The sequence below is a fragment of the Marmota flaviventris genome, chromosome X (assembly GCF_047511675.1).
Source record: "Marmota flaviventris isolate mMarFla1 chromosome X, mMarFla1.hap1, whole genome shotgun sequence".
Classification (NCBI taxonomy): domain Eukaryota; kingdom Metazoa; phylum Chordata; class Mammalia; order Rodentia; family Sciuridae; genus Marmota; species Marmota flaviventris.
In genome coordinates, this window is record NC_092518.1 from 11,593,155 (window position 1) to 11,615,942 (window position 22,788).

Consider the following 22,788-nt stretch of genomic DNA (forward strand, 5'->3'; position numbering starts at 1 on the left):
AGGTGATGAAAGAAAAAGGAGGAAATAATGCTTGTGCAGAATCATGGTAAAGTTTGATATTTCAGAGTACAAAAACAAAGAGAAGATCTTAAAAGCAATTGGAGAGAATACAATTACTAACAAAGAACAGCAAGTTGAATGAAAGTTGACTTCTCTACAGCATTAATGGAAGCCAAAAAACTGAAATTCTGCCTTCAGTATGCTGGGAGAAAGTAGTTATTTCAATAAGTTTGCTACTAATGGACTCTAAATTTTTTTAAAAAAGAAACCTTTAAAGGATATACTTAAGACAGAATAACATTATAAAAGAAATTATAGTGGAATTTAGGAAGTTTTAGGACCAAATGATAATATCACATGTAAAGTTTTATGAAATTCTAATTAAAAGGCAATTAAAAATTATAACCCTAAATGTTTATACTAGAAAAGAAAAAAGGTAGACAAGCCCAAAGAACATAAGTGGGAAAATTAATGAAACAGAAAGCATATATAACAATATGGAGGCTGATTTTTTTTTAAGAGTAACATAGCTGATATATGCCAAGCAAGATTAATGAAGGGAAAGTAGAATGATGACATCAAAAGAAATGGAAAAAGATAATTACACATGTAGAGATTAATATGATCATAAGAAGGGGGTATGAAAATCAACATGATAATAAATTTGAAAATTTAGACAAAATGAAAACAGTCCAGAAAAATACCATATCAGAACTGACTTAAGAACTAGAAAGTCTAAATAGTCCTAAGACAGTCAAAGAAATGGAATTATTAACCAAAAATTTCATCCCAGATGACTCTACTGGCATGTTTTTTCCTGGTATTCAGAAAAAATGTTTCTAATATTATACAGTGTATTTCAGAGTACAAATAATGAGAATGCTTTCCAGCTGAGCCGATCATAACTGAGGCCATATGAGAAAGGAAAATCATGATAGTCATTGTCATTCATGAATATAGTTGCAAAAATCCCAAATAAAATATTGGCCAACTAAATGTAGGCGATGTTAAAAACCTGAACAATTTGAGATTATCCCAGGTCTGTAGGAATGCTTTAATATTAGAAAATCCAGGGGCTGGGGATGTAGCTCAAGCGGTAGCGCGCTCGCCTGGCATGTGTGCGGCCCGGGTTCGATCCTCAGCACCACATACAAACAAAGATGTTGTATCCGCCGATAATTAAAAAATAAATATTAAAAAAAAGAAAATCCATAATGCAATTCACCACATTAACAAATTATAAGAAAAAAATACCATATTCACAATGGGCAGAGTTGCATCTTTGCTTAAAATTTAACATGAAATCACCATGAAAAAATCTCAAAATAAGAATAAATAGGAATTTTCATAATATTTTAAAGGATAACCACCATAAACCTATATAGCAAACATTATAATTCATGGTGAACTAGTGAATGTTTCTCTTTGCAATCGAGAGAAGACGAGCATGCCCATTATCACCATTTTAATTTAGCTTAATAGTAGATATTCTAGGTATATATGTAAGATCAGAAAAATAGTGGTAAAGGTATCAACAAGAGGAAACAAAGCTGTTGTTATTATTTGTGATATAATATTTGACCACCCCGAATCCTCTTAGAACTTAATGAGGAAAATAACCAATATCAACTCTTTTTTTTTAAAGAGAGAGAGAGAGAGAGAGAGAGAGAGAGAGAGAGAATTTTAATATTTATTTATTTTTTAGTTTTTGATGGGCACAACAGCTTTGTTTGTATGTGGTGCTGAGGATTGAACCCGGGCCACATGCATGCCAGGCGAGCACGCTACCGCTTGAGCCACATCCCAGCCCCCCCAATATCAACTCTTTAAAGATTCAGAATGACCAATGATCACATGCTTGTGATACTATTTTGTTTCTTGAAACCTAGTAGTAAGAAACTGAGGCAGGGTTCTATTTTAAATGGTCTGAAATTGATTTTTACCTTATCTTTCCTTTATAGTTGGGGCAACTTATAATGAACCTAATAAATGGTGATGTAGGTGATATGATTTTATCCAAAAGTGCATTCAGAAATAGATCTATACATCTTTTTTTAAAAAAAGAAAAACATGGCATCTGTCCTTTTAAAAATTAATAGTAAAAAAGGAGCATAATCTGATCTGAATTTGGATATAGATCCTGTTTCTAGTAACTCTCAAGGTGGTGAGCAGGGACAGTTGCATGACTTGCCTTGTTTGTTTCCTATCTCTCAGGAATCACCATCTTTGTTGCCTGATTTTCTGGTGTTTTGAAATCTCTTTTTGTATATGTTTTGTTCTAGTATCTTGAAAACTGTTGTTTTGTATGGTTCTCTGTTTTTTGTTATTTCAAATGGGTGAGTAAATCTGTTTTATTTCCATCTTGGCTGGAAGCAGAAGTCAATTTAACTAAATGACTTATCATTTCATGCATAGCCCTCTTCTGTTAATAAAAGGTTGTTTTAATACACGTATTCCGATGCAATTTTGTGGCCATTCTTTTAGAAACATGTATATTTTGCTTATTTACTTGTTTTGTTTTTAAAGTAACTGGTAATTTAAAAGCCCAATCCACTCTAACCTTTAGAGTACAGGCCTGAGATGGATAATTTCTGAAGGCTTTCAGCATTCTTTTGTACTGTACGCTTTGTTACTATTGGCTGTTCAACCTCTAGTGTTTTGATCCACTGATGTGTTTTATAAATTTTAATGAAAGACAGATTGAGAGAAGTTGTAGGTCCCACATGGCTGTACCGTATCCATGCACTGGCTCAGAATGAGCAGCTTTGTAATATTACTCTGAGTTACGTTTGTGGAAAGCACAAAACTCCATCTTCTAACTTGTCTGATTCAGCTAGGTCAAATCAATAGTGATTTTCAAAATTTTCATGTTATTGGTATGTTGGTATTATTTGTTGTTTAAGGCACAGAAGATTGTCCAAATATTAGTACATGTATTATAAATATTTGAATAAACTACATATAGTTATAAATACATGGGTTTTTCTAAGGTGTTTGTAAACAATGTAGTTTTTACTTGCCATTATGTGATCCTAAACTTATTTCTTGTGTGTGATTATGGACTTTATTCATAATTCTCTAGTAGGTGTTTACTTTCATTGTTAAGTTATAATTCAGATGTTCTTGGCTTAACTCAGATATTCTCTGTATCTCATAAAATTAAAAACATGCAAGTTTCTTTTAAAACATCCTTCAAAAGTTGCCAGATTATTTTAGAAACAGATTTAGTTATCCCTGATAATAATGATCAGGGAGAGAAAAGAAATTGAGATCTTTCAAATAAATAAATCAATCACTTCAGTCCATCACTTTTGGCCTTTCCCACTGCAGGCAGATCCAATCACAGGATCACATACAGGGTGGCAGAGTTGCTTTTTTGGGGGTTCTGGCTCCCTTCCTTTTGACAGCCCATACATTGAGTTAAACAGCAGTAATGGCTGAGATCTAGGGAGAAATATGACAGAAGCCTGTATTATTTGAAACTAAATAATCAACATCAGAATGATGAAGGATTATCCACCTTTCCCATGCAGAGTTCCCAGCTTTTGATCAAAAGATGTTTTTTTCTTATCATTTTATACTGTCTTAGTCATAAAATGAACCTAAGTATTTACCTAACAGCCTTTGCAAATACTTGTGTTTTGGGTAAGATGGAAATGAAAAAGGGATTAGAAATAACATGTAGTCTTTTTTTAAAAAAAATTCAGAGGGATTTTAAAAACATGTTAAATACAAATGCCATTGCTATTCCTAGTTCAATACAAGAGGTTTTTGTTTGTCTTCTTTTTATGGGGTGGTCTTTAACAATATGTGTTTTTCTTTTCAGCTACTAAATCGGGATTATTGCCTCCGCCACCTGCACTCCCACCAAGGCCTTGTCCATCACAGGTAGGAGACAGATTTAATTTCTGTAAAGCATTTTATAGTACACAAATTGTCCTCCCAGTGTGTGTCTTTGCAAGCGTTTATCGCCACAGAACTGGTCTGTCAGATTCCCAGGAAATATCTGGATGAAGGGAGTAGAGTGGATTAATTTCTTTTCATTCTAGCCAGCCCAGCCTCATGTGGAAACGGAAAAATTTCCTCAATAAGCCACCAAGCAAACGTGTACTTGTTCATTCTTGGCTATTGAGAGTTGTGTGTGGTTTTCATAGAGAGGAATAGAAGGAGGCGGAGGATGTGGTTGTTTTGTATAGTATGTTCAGTCTGGGTGGTTATATTTTCATTAGCATCTTAAGAGTTATGTTTATTCCACATAAACTAAAAATAAATGGTCATCAACACCAGGCTAGTGCTGTGATTTTGGCCCATGCAGTGCTTTCTTTAGTATGGTATTTACCTTCAGAACAATAAGCTGAAATGGTAGGAGTGGGAGAATGTGTCAACAAAATCTCTTTCACCTGTAAATTAATTCTGCCTTATTTCCATGTGTCACTATGGCTTATTCATCAACACTTTCTGTGGAATTGAAAGTGAGAAGCAAGAAGCAAATCTATGGAGTGTGGTAGATAGTGCTATAGATCTTTCCTTTTGCTAATTGCTGCTGAAGAGACTTTCTATCTTTAATGACCCTTTCCAATTTTTGGCAGAAAATGTTAGGAAATTTCTCTGCAGACAGTTTCTACTTCGTGCTCTGGGGGGTGGCTCAGAGCATACCTTTTCATGTAGTGCTTCTCAGGACTTGAGTCACTGAAACCACTTTTAACATTTGTTTACTGTTCCTTCAGGCAGTTAGATGGTCTTGAGCATCCACTGAACCACAAGATGCAAATACCATGATATTGACTTCCTACTTCAGTTTGAAGGGTAATAAAAAGCCCAGTTCTTCTTGACTTGTATATAACAAGCAAGAACTCTTTTTTCAGAATGCAGTACTGGCTTTAAGAGGTACTGATAAGTTAACAAGTAGTTATCAAGTCTGGTCTTTCTCTAATGCCAAATCATAGTTCCACCCTAAGGCTTTCCTTGGCCATAATTTCTCCTCATTCAAAATTATTAGCTATGTTAATTGAGCATCTACAATAGACCAGGCATTGTACTAACTACTTTCAAAGCATAATTTAATCTTTATAAAATCTTATGAAGTAGGTACTAATATCATCCTTTTTTTTTTAACAAATGAGGAAATGGGAGCACATAGGAGTTAAGCAGATCACCAAGGTGGGGTAACTAGTAAATAGTAGAGCCAGTTCCAAACTGAAGTCTTTAGGCCCTTCCTCTCTATGTCACTGGAGTCTAAGTGTCTACATCTACAGCAACACAGCAGATCCATTATACTCATAACTGAGGCTTTCACCAATCCTCCATGGAGGACCTAGATGAGTTGAGGCTGTTGCTTTGTACCAACAGCAAACTTGGACTGGATCACAACAAAATTAACTGACTTTCTGGGAGTACTCATTTACCTGCTGCAGTTTCAAACCTAGACTTGAGGACCCCCTGAATGAATGTGTGGAAGACCTGTCTGAAAACACTTTTGTAATGAACCTCCCTGTTACACAAATGACAACAGTGGCCTGAACTGTGCTACTTTATTGCAAGTCCTCATGTGAGCTGCTTGAAGTGGGCTTCCTGTCTGCTTTTTGGGCATGGTGATTGAGGATCTGACAGGGAGACTGGGAATTCTCCAGTTCCTGTTAATGGATAAGTTGCTTCTTTGTCTACCAGATTGCCCAGCACAGTGTAAACACTGAGCTCAGCACTCAACCCAAGTCTCCAGCTCAGGTGCCTAACTGTGGAGAACAGGTGTGCAATGGAGGCAGAAAAATCTCTAGGCCATTTCCTTTCTGCCATTGCCCCCTTTCATCCACTGTAAGTGGGATACATATTCAGTATAACAGTCCTGGGTAATAAGCACATGGTTGTATTTTGTCTTCTTGCCATGTCAAATTCCTAATATTGACCCTAGGAGAATCTCAGTCACCACCTGTATGGAATACCATAGTCTTTCCCAAATTTCTTGTGATGAAACAGTCTCTGGAAGATATTAGTAGAGTTCTGTGGTAAGAAAAATTTGCAGGCTGCTCCCTCTATACTCCCTTTGGGAGATTCCTAGTGTATGTGAACCCACTAAAGGTTTTGAAGTCCTATGGCAAAAACAAACAACAACAGAACCAACAAAAAACCTGTTCAATTTTGTTAAAGCAATTTTGTAGCTTGTGTGGCCATTCATCATTATATTTATAAAATACCTACCACTATCCTGAGGGCTTAGGGGCTAGGAAACATTATTAGAACACCAGGCTTAAGGTGTTGCTAAGAGCATTTCCACATTGTTCTCATCTGTCACCTCACTTCTGTATTATGTGATTAAAGTTAAGTTTTATGTTATACCAATAGTCTTCTCTAGAAGATTTAAAAATTAAAGTTCACTGCACATTAGCTTGAGATTTCAAATTGTCCAGGTTTTCAGTTTGTTCCCTTTCTTTGATTGTTTTTCAATTCCTTCTTGCTTACTCTCTCATGAGGTCATTTTGCTGTCTCACAGCAAATTTTATTATAAAGAACTTAAACACTCTGAATTCTTCCTTTGCTTTGTAAAATATTTTGAATATCTGCTATATTCAGACCATCAACCTAACTTGGAATCTACAGAGACATTTTCATGGGGGCTTAGACTGTAGTACCATAACCTGGAGACCTGGGGAGAAACCAGGAAGCATGGTAAAACTAAAATCATTACATTTATTAGTAGCTGTGGAAGAGGTTAAAGTTTCTGTATTATTTGTAGGATTTAGATATTTCCTATTATATAACTTGATAAATGGGTGAGACTAGTTTGTAATAATGAAAAAAATGTTCTGTTTCCTGCAGAGGAACACTGTTTTAAAAGCTATGTGACGAATCAGTTGTGATATACTTCCAGGTTCCGAGTATGTTACATACTCATTTGAGTTTGTACATTTGCATATATATATCTACATGTAACAGAAACATATCTACTTTTATCAAGTGAGAGAGATGAGGTATAGGTTTTCAGCATAAAATGCAGTTTAGGTGGATTCTACTTATACCAAGCACCACTGTGATATGAACATCTGGATTAAGTTATACAAATGGGGCCCCAGAGTTAGGGAAAGGAATAAATTCAAAGAAACAGATCTTTTATTTTTCATACTATTAGGTAAGAGCAAGAAGGACCAAGTGAATAAAGAATCAAGCGTTTTTTTGTTCCACATTTTCCTTTGGAAAGACTGGAAACCAGAGCATGGTCTTTTGGCTCAGTTCAGAAGTGTTTTTTTTTTTTTTTTAAGACCAATTCATAGCATAAAAAAACAGAAAGCAATTAGAGCAGACTGTTTCATATGGAGCCGCATTAAAGTGAGTGTTAGTTGAACTTATTAGCTTGCTGTTTCTGCATAAAGTAAAATGCCATCTACAGAGTTTGTGCTTGTCCTGTAGGTCAGTTCTCTGCTAAGGGACTATTTAGTACTTCCATAGCTAAATCCCTTTAATAGCATTGATCTCATGCCAAATTTCTTATGGCAATTGTGATAGAACCACGGATTCAGTGTAATTATGTTTAATAAAGAAAAGATTTGGGGGATACAAAGTATTAACTTTTAAGTTTTACATTGGCACCACATCTGATGAATTAGGGCTTCCTCTAGACTAATGTGCTTAGAATTTTCCTATTTATGCCACTAGTTTCTTATCTTAACATAGCAAGTGCTCCCCACTAGCAATGTTATGAGTACTAAGATAACAGGCACGGTGGAAGAAACATCTTATTAATACTGTTACATTTAGATCAGGAAGGCTCATGGGATGGGTGGGGTGATCACTGAAATGACTTTTAAAGAAACAAGAGCCTCTTTATTTTTAGATGGCTGAGGGATACAGAGACTTCCTGTAGGGGAAGAAAACCAAATGCATAGAAACAGATATGCATGAGGTCCTGGTATGTTTGAGGAACTACCAGAGATTTGGAAAGCCAGATTTGAGGGAAGATTGAGTGTTCTGAAGGTGGCAGTGAAGAGCAGGCCACCTCCTCATCTCCAGTCCCAGTGGTGCCAGAACTGTGGGAAAGAAATAGTCCCCCAATAAGAAAGTTCTCTATGGAAAGCAGCTGCTGAAGAGACAGTAGAAGTTTAGTTAGCCTGGCTGTTTTCACCCTTGGCTACATAATAGCATCATCTGGGGGAGCTTTAAATCTGCTGAGGCCCAGAAATTTTGGAATGAGGTGGTAAGTCCCAGTCATTGGGTGTTTAAAATTTTTTCATGTGATTCTAAAGTGCAGCCAGAATTGAGAAGTACTCAATTAGAGCAAGAGGAAAGAATGTTCAGAGAAAAGATCTAGAGGGGATTTTGTTGATGTCATTCCATAAGTTCTAGTGGAAGAGGAGAGAGAAGCAGGAGTTCAGCTTAGGGGATGTACCTAAACCCTGTGGGGACAAGAACCCAGATCACGAGAAATGGCCTGTAAACCACAGGCTTCTTGTGATGACTGATGTGAATATGGTGAGAAAGTGTAATAATAGCAAGGTCCTGCTGGAAGGACTCGTCACTGTGTGCCACTGGTCATGTGTGTACTGTCATGAAAGATGAGCCAGGAACACAAATGGCCTTGAAAGGAAACTAGAGCCACCATGATTCATTCAGCTAATTTCCCATCTAACTTTTCTGTCTGGCTAGAATCAGAGCTGAAGGTCATGCTGAACCCAGTAGGAATATGCTGGGCATGTGCTCTTTTTCAAAGCCAAACTTCTTAGACACAACTTTTTATTACATGCTAACTTTGTTATATTTGGAAGGAATGATCATATCTTACTTAAACTCAAATGGCAGTTGTTAGGCTCTGAACTTCTAAAATACTTGCAAGATGTGGTAGTGTACATTTGTAATCCCAGCCACTTAGGAGGCTGAGGCAGGAGATGGCAAGTTCAAAGCCAGCCTCACCAAATCAGCAAGACCCTGTCTCAAAATAAAAATAGAAAGGATGAGATGTATCTCACTAATAAAGGACTCTGGCTTCAATTCCCAGTAAATGATCCCCCCCCAAGATCTTATTTTAAATATAAATGAAAAAAATCATAAAACACAATTAAGGGAAAAACTGCTTAGACCAGTTTTTACTGCTCACTCCTGCTAAGTACAACTGAAACCCTAGAGATGATATAACAGAAAGAGAGCTACTTTCTACTGTCATATACTTGGAGGTATACTGTTAAGTAATTGGCAGAAGTTTAGCTGTTTTGGCAGGGAAATGATACAGTTTTTCTTGTAAGAATATCCTCTTATAATTAAGGATTAGGAAAAAAATGCCTTCTGATATGATAAGAATAAAAAAGTTATTTGAAGCTTTATCAGAAATGATCTTTGGAAGCTACTTTTAGAAGCCATGTTCTCAGAAATTGGGATAAGACATGTATAACAGTGTATAATAACATAGTTATGATGACTCTAGCAATTGTGAGATTCAAATAAATAGCTCACAGAAATAGGTCATCTCGTACTTATTTTTCATCCATGTTCTCTGGATAGTGACTCTATTGCCCTCCTTTTTTTTAAAATTTTTTTATTGTTGGTTGTTCAAAACATTACATAGTTCTTTATTTAAAATTTTTTATTGTTGGCTGTTCAAAACATTACATAGTTCTTGATATATCATATTTCACACTTTGATTCAAGTGGGTTATGAGCTCCCATTTTTACCCCATATACAGATTGCAGAATCACATCAGTTACACATCCATTGATTTACATATTGCCATACTAGTGTCTGTTGTGTTCTGCTGCCTTTCCTATCCTCTACTATCCCCCCTCCCCTCCCCTCCCCTCTTCTCTCTCTGCCCCCTCTACTGACATTCATTTGTCCCCCTTGTATTATTTTTCCCTTTCCCCTCATTTCCTCTTGTATGTTCTTTTGTATAACTCTGAGGGTCTCCTTCCATTTCCATGCAATTTCCCTTCTCTCTCCCTTTCCCTCCCACCTCTCATCCCTGTTTAATGTTAATCTTCTTCTCATGCTCTTCGTCCCTACTCTGTTCTTAGTTACTCTCCTTATATCAAAGAAGACATTTGGCATTTGTTTTTTAGGGATTGGCTAGCTTCACTTAGCATAATCTGCTCTAATGCCATCCATTTCCCTGTAAATTCTATGATTTTGTCATTTTTTAATGCAGAGTAATACTCCATTGTGTATAAATGCCACATTTTTTTAATCCATTCATCTATTGAAGGGCATCTAGGTTGGTTCCACAGTCTTGCTATTGTGAATTGTGCTGCTATGAACATTGATGTAGCAGTGTCCCTGTAGCATGCTCTTTTTAGGTCTTTAGGGAATAGACCGAGAAGGGGAATAGCTGGGTCAAATGGTGGCTCCATTCCCAGCTTTCCAAGAAATCTCCATACTGCTTTCCAAATTGGCTGCACCAATTTGCAGTCCCACCAGCAATGTACAAGTGTACCCTTTTCCCCACATCCTTGCCAGCACTTGTTGTTGTTTGACTTCATAATGGCTGCCAATCTAACTGGAGTGAGATGGTATCTTAGGGTGGTTTTGATTTGCATTTCTCTGACTGCTAGAGATGGTGAGCATTTTTTCATGTACTTGTTGATTGACTGTATGTCCTCCTCTGAGAAGTGTCTGTTCAGGTCCTTGGCCCATTTGTTGATTGGGTTGTTTGTTCTCTTATTGTCTAATTTTTTGAGTTCTTTGTATACTCTGGATATTAGGGCTCTATCTGAAGTGTGAGGAGTAAAGATTTGTTCCCAGGATGTAGGCTCTCTATTTACCTCTCTTATTGTTTCTTTTGCTGAGAAAAAACTTTTTAGTTTGAGTAAGTCCCATTTGTTGATTCTGGTTATTAACTTTTGTGCTATGGGTGTCCTATTGAGGAATTTGGAGCCCGACCCCACAGTATGTAGATCGTAGCCAACTTTTTCTTCTATCAGACGGTGTGTCTCTGATTTGATATCAAGCTCCTTGATCCATTTTGAATTAACTTTTGTGCATGGCGAGAGAAAGGGATTCAGTTTCATTTTGTTGCATATGGATTTCCAGTTTTCCCAGCACCATTTGTTGAAGATGCTATCCTTCCTCCATTGCATGCTTTTAGCCCCTTTATCAAATATAAGGTAGTTGTAGTTTTGTGGATTGGTTTCTGTGTCCTCTATTCTGTACCATTGGTCCACCCGCCTGTTTTGGTACCAGTACCATGCTGTTTTTGTTACTATTGCTCTGTAGTATAGTTTGAAGTCTGATATCGCTATACCGCCTGATTCACACTTCTTGCTTAGCATTGTTTTTGCTATTCTGGGTCATTTATTTTTCCATATGAATTTCATGATTGCTTTCTCTATTTCTACAAGAAATGCCGTTGGGATTTTGATTGGCATTGCATTAAACCTATAGAGAACTTTTGGTAATATCGCCATTTTGATGATGTTAGTTCTGCCTATCCATGAACAGGGTATATTTTTCCATCTTCTAAGATCTTCTATTTCTCTCTTTAGGGTTCTGTAGTTTTCATTGTATGTCTTTCACCTCTTTTGTTAGGTTGATTCCCAAGTATTTTATTTTTTTTGAAGATATTGTGAATGGAGTGGTTGTCCTCATTTCCATTTCAGAGGATTTGTCGCTGATATACAGGAATGCCTTTGATTTATGCGTGTTGATTTTATATCCTGCCACTTTTATTGCCCTCCTTTTTCATTGGTAATTTTGTAGACTGACAGTGTTGCCCACTTGTAATCCCAGCAACTCAGGAGGCTGAGGCAGGAGGATCACAGTTTGAGGCCAGTCTCAGCAACTCAATAAAACATAATAAAACATAAAATGGGCTGGAGATGTAGTTCAGTGGTAAAGCACCTCTGGGTTTAATTCCCAATATAAAAAAACAACAGGAAGGTAATTTTGCTTTGTATAGACTTCCAGACTGAAAGTTAATTTCCCTCAGCATTTTGAATGTATTAACCTCCTCCTCTTCTGACATTTATTGCTGCTGTTGCTGCTGCTGCAGAGTGTACTGTCAATCTATTTTTGGTTCCTTTGGAGTGACTCTGCCTTTTCTCTACAGGGGCTTTTAATACTTTTTCTTATGTTCTGTTTATGTCACTGTGATGTGTCTAGGCATAGATTTAAGTTTATTTATTCCAGGTGACACTTGGTATACATTTCCCATCTGGAAAATCATGTTTAATTTTAGAGCACTCTTAAGTCATGTCTCTGTGGGTTTGATTTCTCTACTAATTTCTTCTTGAACTGCAATTGGCTATATATTTCTGTGTGTCAACACATCTTTTACTTTTAATAATGATTCTCTCATTTTTTAATGTTCTGATCATTCTGTGCTAGCCCTGGACCAAATCTTCGTCTTCTAAGTGATTCTCTGTATAACTGTGTATAGCCAAAATTTTTCTATCTTGTTTTAAAATCTCTATCGCTATTCTTTGATTCTAGGTTTTATAATCAATTATTTTTATGTCAGTCCTTTTTTATGTTTCCCTATTTTTGTTTCATGTTTCATTTCCTATATTTAACATTGAGAATTCTAAACATACTTAATATATTTAATGTTATTTCAACTTGCTCTATTTTCATGTTTATTGGGAGTGAATTTTTTTTGTCTTAGATATTGTCTTCCATGCCTTTGAAAGTTGCAGGCTTGTGATCATTGAGTTGGGTTTAAATTTCATTCTCATTTCTCTGAGCTTTTTCCTATCTGGCAGTTCAGCAGCTATCTCTACCAGCTATACTCCAGAGCCCTTTACCCCTAAACCCCATGTCCTTTAGTCTAGAGCCATTTTTTTGTACTTGAGGTACATTACTTCAATCTGGTGTGGATGTCAGAGTTCTCAAGGATGGCATCAGATGCTAGCTTAGCCCAGGACCAGGCTGTGATATTAGACAGATGCTCCTTGATGTAGGATGAGGTTATGTCCCAGTAGACCCAATGGAGACCGAAAACATCGTAAATTGAAAATTACTTTAATATACTTAACCTGCTGAACATCAGAGCTTAGCCTCACCTACCTTATACATGTTCAGAGTACTTACATCAGCCTGTAGTTGGGCAAAATCGTCTAACACAGAGCTTCTTTTATAATAAAGTGTTGAATATCTCATGTAGTTTATTGAATACTCAAAGTGAAAAAAAGAATGGTTGTATGGCTATGTCTTCATACCCTTATAGGGTTGAAGTACCATAAGTTGAACCCTTGTAAGTCAGGGACGGCCTTTATATACGTTCTGTCCTTTTCCTAAGTAGACCCCTCTGAACACCATCACAGGCTTCATTCTGGCTTTTCAGATTTACAGATAGTGAAGCATCACCTTAGCCTTTGGTTTCAGGGAATGAGCTCAGTACTAGTCTCCTGCCTCATATGGAGATCCCTGTTATTTTGCTGCATGTGAACTCTCAGCCACCTCTGTATGCTTCAGAACTCCCAGGCTGGCCTACTGCTTTGTGTTTTGTCCCCTGATGAACCTTTTCTGGCTTCTGAATATCAAAAGCTTAAATTTCGATGCTTGTGTGTTCATACTTTCACATCTGTCATTGCATGTCATTTTTTATTAGTGTGTTATAGTTACACAATATTATTGTTTGTTTGACATAATTATACAAGCATGGAATATAATTTGCTGCAATTCAGTCCCTAGTACTTCTCCTTTATCTCCCCCTGTTCCCTTTCCTCTTTTCTACTGGTTGCTCTTCTATTTATTTATAGTTTTTTTAAAAAATAGTGCATTATAAATATATGTAAAAGTGAAATTTCACTGTGTAATATTCAAAAGGAAGAGGAAGTTGAGTTCAGAGAGTGAAAATGAACTGTTTGGATTCTCATAGCTAGTAAGTTACCCAGCCTGCTCTTGTAGAAGAGGCCAGCTGGAAAAGGTTTCTGGGGAAGTGCTAGAAATTGAATGATATAGAGAAGGAGGGTAAGGGATAGAAATCAGCCACTACCTGTCACAAAAATTAGCTATAAACCTGCTAAGCAAAAGTTAATGAGAATTTCTACTCTCTGTGCTTACCAGTCATTTTCAAAATGTGAAATCTTTTCTACATCCATCTAAAATACTTTTTGTTGTGTGTGTATGGTACTGGGGATTGAACTCAGGTGCACTTTACCACTGAGCTACATCCCCAGCCCTTTTTATTTTTTATTTCAGGGTCTTGCTAAATGTCTCAGTCTAACCTCCAATTTGCTATCCTCCTGACTCAGCTTCCTGTGTCACTGGGATTACAGTTGTGCACTGCGCCAGCTAAAATGCTTATTTTAAAAGTATACAAGCTAGCGAGGTTCTGTGATTTTTATTTCACTTATGAAGCACTTTTTTAGAGTGCTGTGTGCCCGATGGTCTTCTAAGTGCTTTACAAATACTAACTCATTTAGTCCTCATAACAGTCATGCGTGATAAATTCTGTTGCTCTCATCATTTTGCAGATAAGTAAAATAAGACAGAGAGAGCTTTAGGAACTTGCCCAATGCCACACACAGCAAGAAAAGGCTGTGATTTTAACCCTGCTGTCTAGCCCAAGGTCTAGCTTTTAGTATGATACTGTTCTATGAATTCATGTTTCAGAATTATTCTCCCAACAACCAGGCTGACATATTATCTTTATCAGGGACGACATTTTCTCTTATGAAACCTCTTAATGAGTTAGCTTTGCTCCACTACTAATGACTTGTTTTCTTAGATTTCTTACTCTTTATTGTATTATGCTCATTATTTTTGTCGCGTATAAAGCTCATTTTGCTGACATCTTCTCTGGACAGTGCCCTCAGTTTGCCTAAACAGTTCATCAGGTGTTAAGGGAATGTTCTTACTGTAAGCCCGTACTTTGCTAAGAACTATGAGAGCATGAAGATTGTGATGTGATCCTTATCCTGTAACTCCTTCATCTTCCTTACCCTCTGAAGGCAGTCCTGCTTAACACCATCCATTCTGTAGTCTCTCGTGGCACTTACATATAACATTTTCCATGTGTCTTGTTTAAACCCATTTCCTTATGTTTTATTGATAAACGTTGTAGGCTGTAGCTGGCCACTATGTTTCTTATAAGTAACAAGACAGCTCAGTTTCTCCCAAGAGGGTTAGTTGTGCTTGGTTTCTCTTTTTTTTAAATTTATTTACTTTTTAAATTGGTCGTGCTGGATATTGAACCCAGGGCCTTATGCATGCTAGGCAAGCATTGTACCACTGAGCCATGTCCCCAGCCCTTTGTATTTTATATTTTGAGACAGGGTCTCAGTAAGTTGCTTAGGGCCTTGCTAAGTTGCTGAGGCTGGCTTTGAACTTGTGATCCTTCTGCCTCAGCCTCCCAAGCTTCTGGGATTATAGGCGTGCATTACTGCACCTGGCTAGTTGTGCTTGATTTCTAGATAACTGAACAATGAATTCCTCATTTCTCTTGTCAGTCTCTCACCCCTACCACACAATGACAGAGTACACAAGTCACTTTTGAGGGTAAGGGGAGGAGTATATAAGTAGGGAAGTATAGGCAGCAATCATAGTGCTATGGTGTTAATGGGCTTAGGAAGGCAGCCTGATAGGATTTGAAGCTGATGCTCTTGATTCCACTATTACTACCTTTTATTGGCTTTGTGACTTTGGGCAAATTACTTAGTCTTTCTGTGTCTCCATTTCATCATTTGCAAAATGGAGATAGTGTTAGTGTTTATTTTCATAAGGTTGTTATGAGGATTCAATGAGATAAGACCTGTAGAGCCCTTAGAACGGTGCCTGGTACATGGTCCACCCTCAACAACAGTAAGCTGTTATAGTTATTATCGCTGCAGGCCCAATGAAACAAAAGCAGGATCCTGTTTGAAAATGCAGAAGACCCAGGATATCCAGAAATTGGTAGCCATATGCCCAGAATAAGTGCTAGACTGCTTACTCTGAACTACTTTTAATAGAATCTTTTTTTTTAATTACCCACTCCTATGACCTTTTGTGGACTAACCGACTGCCTTCTTCAGAAGTTTGCCAACTATAGCCTGTAGGCCCAATCCAGATCATCACTTGTTTCCATAAACAATGGAAATTTGAAAGAGAAAAACCAGTTGGCAAGAGGTATGCGTAGGACATCTTTCTTCAACCTTTTCTCACAGGGAGCTTAAGTCTCAAGAGAATTCTTCCATCAGGAAAAATAATAGAAATGGGTAGAAGAATCTGTGGGAAGAAGGATAGACTTTCCCTGTCACCCACAGTCTCCTAAACAATGCCAGTGTCTGTGATTTGTCATTTTTCCTTAAAGACTTTTATCTGACCAAGGTGCACTGTCTTTCAGACTTGATTAGCAAAACTCTGAGCAAATATCCTTTATTCAACTGGCAGCTTCAAAGGCTTGCTGTGGGGGGCCTTCCCAACTCTGTTTCTGAAGCATAATTAAAGGAAACCAGACTTGGCCTCACCACAGTGTACTATGAAGGTGAGGAAGAAGGGAACATGGCTGCTGAGAGAAGACAGAGGAAAGGAATTTATCTTTCTAACTCCCTCCTAAATACCCTACTCTGCCCAGAAAATTTTGTAGTTGTTGCCTAATAGTGTGCTGATAAACCCTTTCTCTGGAGAATGGAAGGTAAACCTCAGTTTGTAGCCTGTCTTGTAAATACTCCCATCAGGCTGATCCTGAGCAGAGTTGGGAATAGATGTACACCATCAGCTCACTGGTACCAGCTAGCTCTGTATAGACAGTTTTACTTTGCCTCACAATCCTCCTGTTGGGATTCTGTGTGCCAGGTAATGGCATCTCTTTCCTTCCTTCCTCCTTTCCTTGAGGCAAAATTTCTCTCTTGTTTACATTTAACTTGTACCACTAGATGGCACTTTAAGGACATTACAGGAAATTGTCTCTGTGGGATTTGTTTTTTTTTTTTTTTTTAACTTTTTATTGAACTATATGAATGTGCAACTCAGTGAATTTCTACAAGCTGAACATGCACATGTAATCTCCACCCAAATCAAGAAACAGAATATAGTTAGCACTCCAGAACTGGTCCCCTCTCTTGTGCTATTTTCCCTATTGCCTATATTTAGGGTTAGCACTATTTTGACTTCTAACAGTGTAGATTAATTAGTTTTGCCTATTTCCTACTTTATATGAGTGGAATCATGCAGTATATGCTCTTGTGTCTGACTGCTTTTGCTTAAATGATATTCGTGTGATTCATCTATATTTTTGTATGTAGATCATTGCTGTATAGTATTCCATTGTATGTACAAATATATCACTATTTTCTACTGTTGATGGATATTTGGGTAATTTTCAGGTTTTACAATGATGAGTTGTGCTGCTATGGACATTCCTATCCAACTATTGAGTGGATGTGTGTTTTCATCGTTCTTGGCAATATGCCTTAGACTTTCATGGCACAGGGAAGGTATACATTCAGCCTTAGCAGATGCTGCCAAACAGTGTTACAAAGTGTTTGTACTGATATAATCAACCAGTGGTGATCCCAGTCCAGTTCCACATTCTCATCAGGGCTGAATTTATTTTATGGCTGGTTCATAACTCTTACCATAATTTTATAGTCCCCTCTCTAGCAAATTATTTCTAATTGAATTTTTTAAATCTATTTTTTGTAGATGTTGATGGACCTTTATTTTATTCCTTTATTTATATGCAGTGCTGAGGATTGAACTCAGTGCCTCACACATGCTAGGCAAGTGCTCTACCACTCAGCCACAACCCTAGCCCTCTAATTGAATTTTTAAAAATCATATTTCCCTGATGGATGTAGCTCATGCAGGAAGGACTGCATCAACCCCAAAGGAGACATTTCTTATAGTCAAAGTGTGAACTATCAGTAGTTGGAAAGAATGTTATTCTACACTCCATCTCTAATACAGAGTGATGGAACCATGGAGAGAATTCAGGGTTTGTTTGTTTGTTTGTTTGTTTTTGTAGTACTGGGATTGAATTCAGGGCTTCACACATGGTAGCTCAGTGCTCTCCACTGAGCTACATCCCACTCCCCACAGAGGGAATTCAAATGATGAGTGTGGTAAAATATTGCATGAGGCTAGGACTTTGAGGCCTTTTAAATTTTTTGTATACTGTTATTATCACTAGATCTATATATATCAGTGGTGGGGGACCAGCAAGGAGAATTTCTAAAGTCCTAGTCATGAGATACTGTTGAATATTGATGGGTGGTGGTAGGTGCCTGCAAGAGAGGCATTTTTTTTCATCTTATTCATAGGGAATACAAATTTCAAGAGAATCCTGCCATAGATCACATTATCTGTGAGGACCATGTTGTTGAGTCTGCAGATGAGAGTGTAATATGGCTTAAGTATGTGATATAGAGAGTGAGGCTCAGACTCAGCTCAGATCTTTGTTGTATTAATAGAAATTGGAAGTAGAAAAACAAAACCCTGGTCATGGTCAAAACACTTGCATTTTATACCAAAATAAAGCATTCAGAGTCCTCTAGTTATAATAGCAAGTATTTTTCATGGATGTTGTCCAGTAATCAAGCAGGTTTTGGGAATCCGTAGGAGATTCTGTCATGTAACTACTGAATCCAGGGACTACTTCTCCATTACAGTTGCTGATTACCCATTCCCACCAAAGTTCTTCCTGAGCTCCTCAGTGTTTTCCTGGGTGTTTCCAGTATTGGATTGTTTTCCCATTGGGCTGAGGGGAGGTGGGTGGTGCCAGAGATGTTCAGTGCAAACTGCCTGAGATGTCTGTACTGAGGTAGCCTTCAAATTTGAAATCCTGAAAGGGCTTTTATTTTTTAAAAGTCTCCCCTCCAACATTGATAGTAGTAATATTCAGGGGCACAGATTTGGATTGTGGATCATCTGCTTAGGGGCTTGTAATCTAAATTGGAACCAGCATTTTCTCAGTCTAGGTTTCCCTCTGTTTGTCAAGGGTGAAAAGTCCGTTACACTGAATTGGCTGCTGCCTGCACTAGCAGAAACTGTGCCTGGGAAACCAGTCACACTTTTTTTTTTAACAATAGCTGCTATCATTATTGAACAGTTATTATGTAGTTGTGTTTAATAATCTAGACAGATATTTTGTTTATTTCTCACAGTGTCTGAATGAGGTGGATTATCCCCATTTTTCAGATGAAGAAATTATACCTCAGAGAGGTCAAATATGTGACCTATGTGACCAGCTTATACACTGAGCAAGGGCAAAGCTTGGATTTTACTCTAAAGCCTGCACCCTATAACTGCTATGCTCTGTGGCTGTAGTTACCATGGGATGAATTCTTAACCTCCTTTTCAGTGGAACACAAAACAGTGTTGGACTTATTGCTGGCTCATTCCACCTGCTGTTTGTTGGTGTTCAGTTTAGGCTCTGGGAAAAATGATAGCACAGCAAGACCCAGATCCTGCTTTCTAGATGGTTACCGTTCAGCTCCATTTCTGCCTTTCACAGGTGACTTGGGTCATGGATTTTGGTAAACAGTCATTCAGTGATTTGGGTCTTTTGGACCCTCTTGAGTCTGGTTGTGGAATGATGGGGCTTGCTGTGGCCAGTATGCTGCTGGATGATGTTTCTGCATGGTAGGTCCCTAGGTTTGACCACATGGCTTTCTGGTGTACCCTTGTCTAGCAGAGATAAGGGTCAGGTGAAAATTAGGCAACAAATGACATTTAGTATACTGAGAAGATGCTGGAAAACCCTAAGAGGCTGCAGCAGGATTGTCTGCTCATCTCCTTAAAATTTAGCCACTGTCTCTGTGAACCCCAGTTTGGGGATCCATCCATCCTGATTCTTTGGAATTAAACAAAAGTTGAGTTTATTTTTACAATCTGTCAATAGCATGCATTGCAAAATTTAGATGTCTTACCAGTTACCCATACCTTGGCAAATTACTGCAATTAAGCTTTTTTTTTTTTTTTTTTGTGGTTCTGGGGATTGAACCCAGGGCCTTATGCATGTGAGACAAGCACTCTACCAACTGAACTATATCCCCAGCCTGACAAACAACTTTTTTTTTTTGTACCAGGGATTGAACTCGGGGGCACTCAGCCACTGAGCCCCATCCGTAGCCCAATTTTGTATTTTATTTAGAGACAAGATCTCACTGAGTTGCTTAGTGCCTTCCCATTGCTGAGGCTTGCTCTGAACTCACAATCTTCCTGTCTCAGCTTCCCAAGCCTCTGGGATTACAGGTGTGCGCCACCATGCCTGGCTAAAAAATGACTTTTTAACAAAATCTTGTTGCTGAAGATTTTTGTCCTGCTGCAAATATTTATAGATGGAACCTTGGAGGCATGTACCTAATTCCTCCCATGATAAATGGATGAGCAAATAGTTAAGAAGCCTAGTCAGTCATTGCAGGAACACTTATGGCCTTTTCCAGACTAAGGTCCCTGGAGACTTTCTTTACTGATCTTTTTAAGTGAAGAATTTTGACCATCAATGGTCCCCAGTTGGTCTGGGCTGGCTATGTAAAAATCACCCAGGGAGCTTGTTAAAATACAAGTTTCTCATGCTCCATTCCTAGGAGATTCTAATGAGGGAACTCTGGGGTGCTGTCTAAAAATCTGCAATTTATAAAAATCCCCCAGATAATTCTACTGAATTAGATATACACCAGCTAGCTATATTTGGGAACCAGTGGGGTAGAAGGTATAAAACAATTGATTTGGGAAGAAACCTTTTATAAGTTTGAAGATTTAGGGAATACTTGGGTATATGTAGTAGGCTCCATATGGATGAATTAACCCAGGTATAATGTAGTCATAAATTGGAGCCAGGTGGTGGAAGAACTTTAACTGGCTGAGGGGTTGTGTTATATGCCATAGGCCTTGGGGACACGCTAAAGGCTTTGAGATAAAGAGCTTCCATGAGATGATGTTTTACAAGATTAGTTTCTCAGTGATGTGTAGGGTGAGTCAGCCTGGGCAAGAAACTGAAGGCTGGAAAAACATTTGCTGAAGTTTTTGTAGTGGCCCAGATGGGAAGTGTGGTGAGAACTTGAAATGGAGTAGGGGGTAGGTCCTTTTGGTAAAAAGAGGCTGCCTCAGTAGAACTATAATCTGAGATACATTGTTTTAAACTATTTAAAAACTTTTAATTTATTGTTAGGTTCATCTGCCTTGACTATTAGCATGAATGATTTCTATTGTGTATTTTTTCCAAGAGTGTTTTTTGATTGATTTGGTTTAGTTTTGGGTACTGTTTTTTTTTTTTTTATACCCAAGGGCACTTTATCTTTGAGCTGTATTTCCAGCCTTTTTTTACTTTTCATTTTTCAACAGGGTCTCAATAACTTGCTGAGGGTCTTGCTAAATTGCCCAGGCTGGCCTTGAATTATAATCCTCATGCCTCAGCTTCCAGAGTTGGGATTACAGGCATGCACCACCATGCCTGTCCAGCAGGTTTTAAGGAGCCCATGAAACAAATTCATATAGAGTAGTAGTTGGCAGCAGCAACACAAACTGTTACTGCAACAAAGAAAGGGAGAAAAAAAGCAGGAGGGGAGCCCTTTCTTGCCTGAAAGCAACCCCATCCACACCCTGCCTCCATACTCTTGGCCAAATAAGAAGGGGAAGGGTGTGCAGCAGGGGCCCCTGGAGTTGGATCTGCCAAGAACTGTGGAGATTGCTCCTCTCCTAGGATTGGGTGTGGACCTTAGTATCTGGCAGGAATGTTCTTCCTTTGTTCATCTAAAACCCAGCCTGTAGTTAACGTTTCCTAAAGTATGTCCCACAGAACATTATTTCTGCTGAATGTTAAATGAGTTACATGAGAATAAAGAATTGAAGTCAAAGAAGTCTGAGAATGTATGCCTTAACAAGCAAAGGCAAGTGGCTTCCATTACCTTACAGAATTTCAGAGCACGAAATGTGCTATGTGCTCATTGAATCACCAAGAGGAAGATAGACTAGCCAGTGCTTCCTAAAGTTAGCTGTAGATTATTCCCCCCTGTAGGTAGGGGCTGGCAAATTACAGCCAAATCTGTACCACCCACCTTTGTTTGTAAATAGAATTTCTTGGAACACAGCTATGCCCATTCATTGGATTGTCTTTGGCTGCTTTAGCACAACAGTCGAGTTGCAGAGCTGCCACAGAAACTGCTTGGCCCTCAAAACCTCAAAAGTTTACTGCTGTCCCTTTACAGAAAACATTCACCAATCCCTGTTCAAGATCATTTCTAGACTGCCTTAAGGAGATATAAGTGGATTGTTCCAGCACTGCTTTATGATGAATCTGCTTAATTTTATTCAGTTTCTGTATGGCCATAATTCTTTCTTCTTCCTTTAAACCATTTTTTTCTCTCAACCACTTATCAGGGTCAAAACCTGAGTTCCATATGTCCTTGTTCTTTTTCTTTCACTTATGCCATATTCTATCAAGCACCAATGATGTATCCAGTTTCCAGTCTAAGTAACTCTCACATCTACCTGTTCCCATTCCCACCAACCTGGTTTAAAATACAAAGCAAATCAGACCGTTTGTCTACTTTGAGTCTATAGGTGGCCCCTCTGGCCCTCAGGGTGTGCTCCAAATATGCAATGTGGATGTAAGGTCTGGTTAGGGAGACAGAAATTACTGGGTGGTATTCCATAATAGAAGACATTTAATTCAAGGAATTAGATGCTTACAAAAAGCATTAGACATTGTCAGGCTTCTGTCTGCTGCAGTGTAGAGAAAAGTACAGAAGTGGGGAAGGTGCTGAATGAATGGTCTTCAGATAATCCAGGTCTGTAAAGCCATGTATGGTCTACCCCACTGCCTTTCTCCAGTTCCAGCGTGCCCCCTGTTTTGCTCCCCACACTTTAACTTCACTCTACCTGACTAGATTCCTAACTCTACACATATTCCTAACCCAATTTTAAAAATGAAAATAAAATGACTAACATGT

General features: G+C 38.1%; 1 protein-coding gene across 1 annotated transcript in view; it reads left to right on the plus strand.

The window, feature by feature from the left end:
* Reps2 (RALBP1 associated Eps domain containing 2) overlaps positions 1-22,788 on the plus strand; it is a 148,048-nt gene that overhangs the window by 99,105 nt on the left and 26,155 nt on the right. Inside the window, exon 13 of the mRNA XM_071606892.1 lies at positions 3,827-3,888. Coding sequence (XP_071462993.1) covers positions 3,827-3,888 — 62 coding nt within the window. The remainder of the gene's footprint in view (positions 1-3,826; positions 3,889-22,788) is intronic.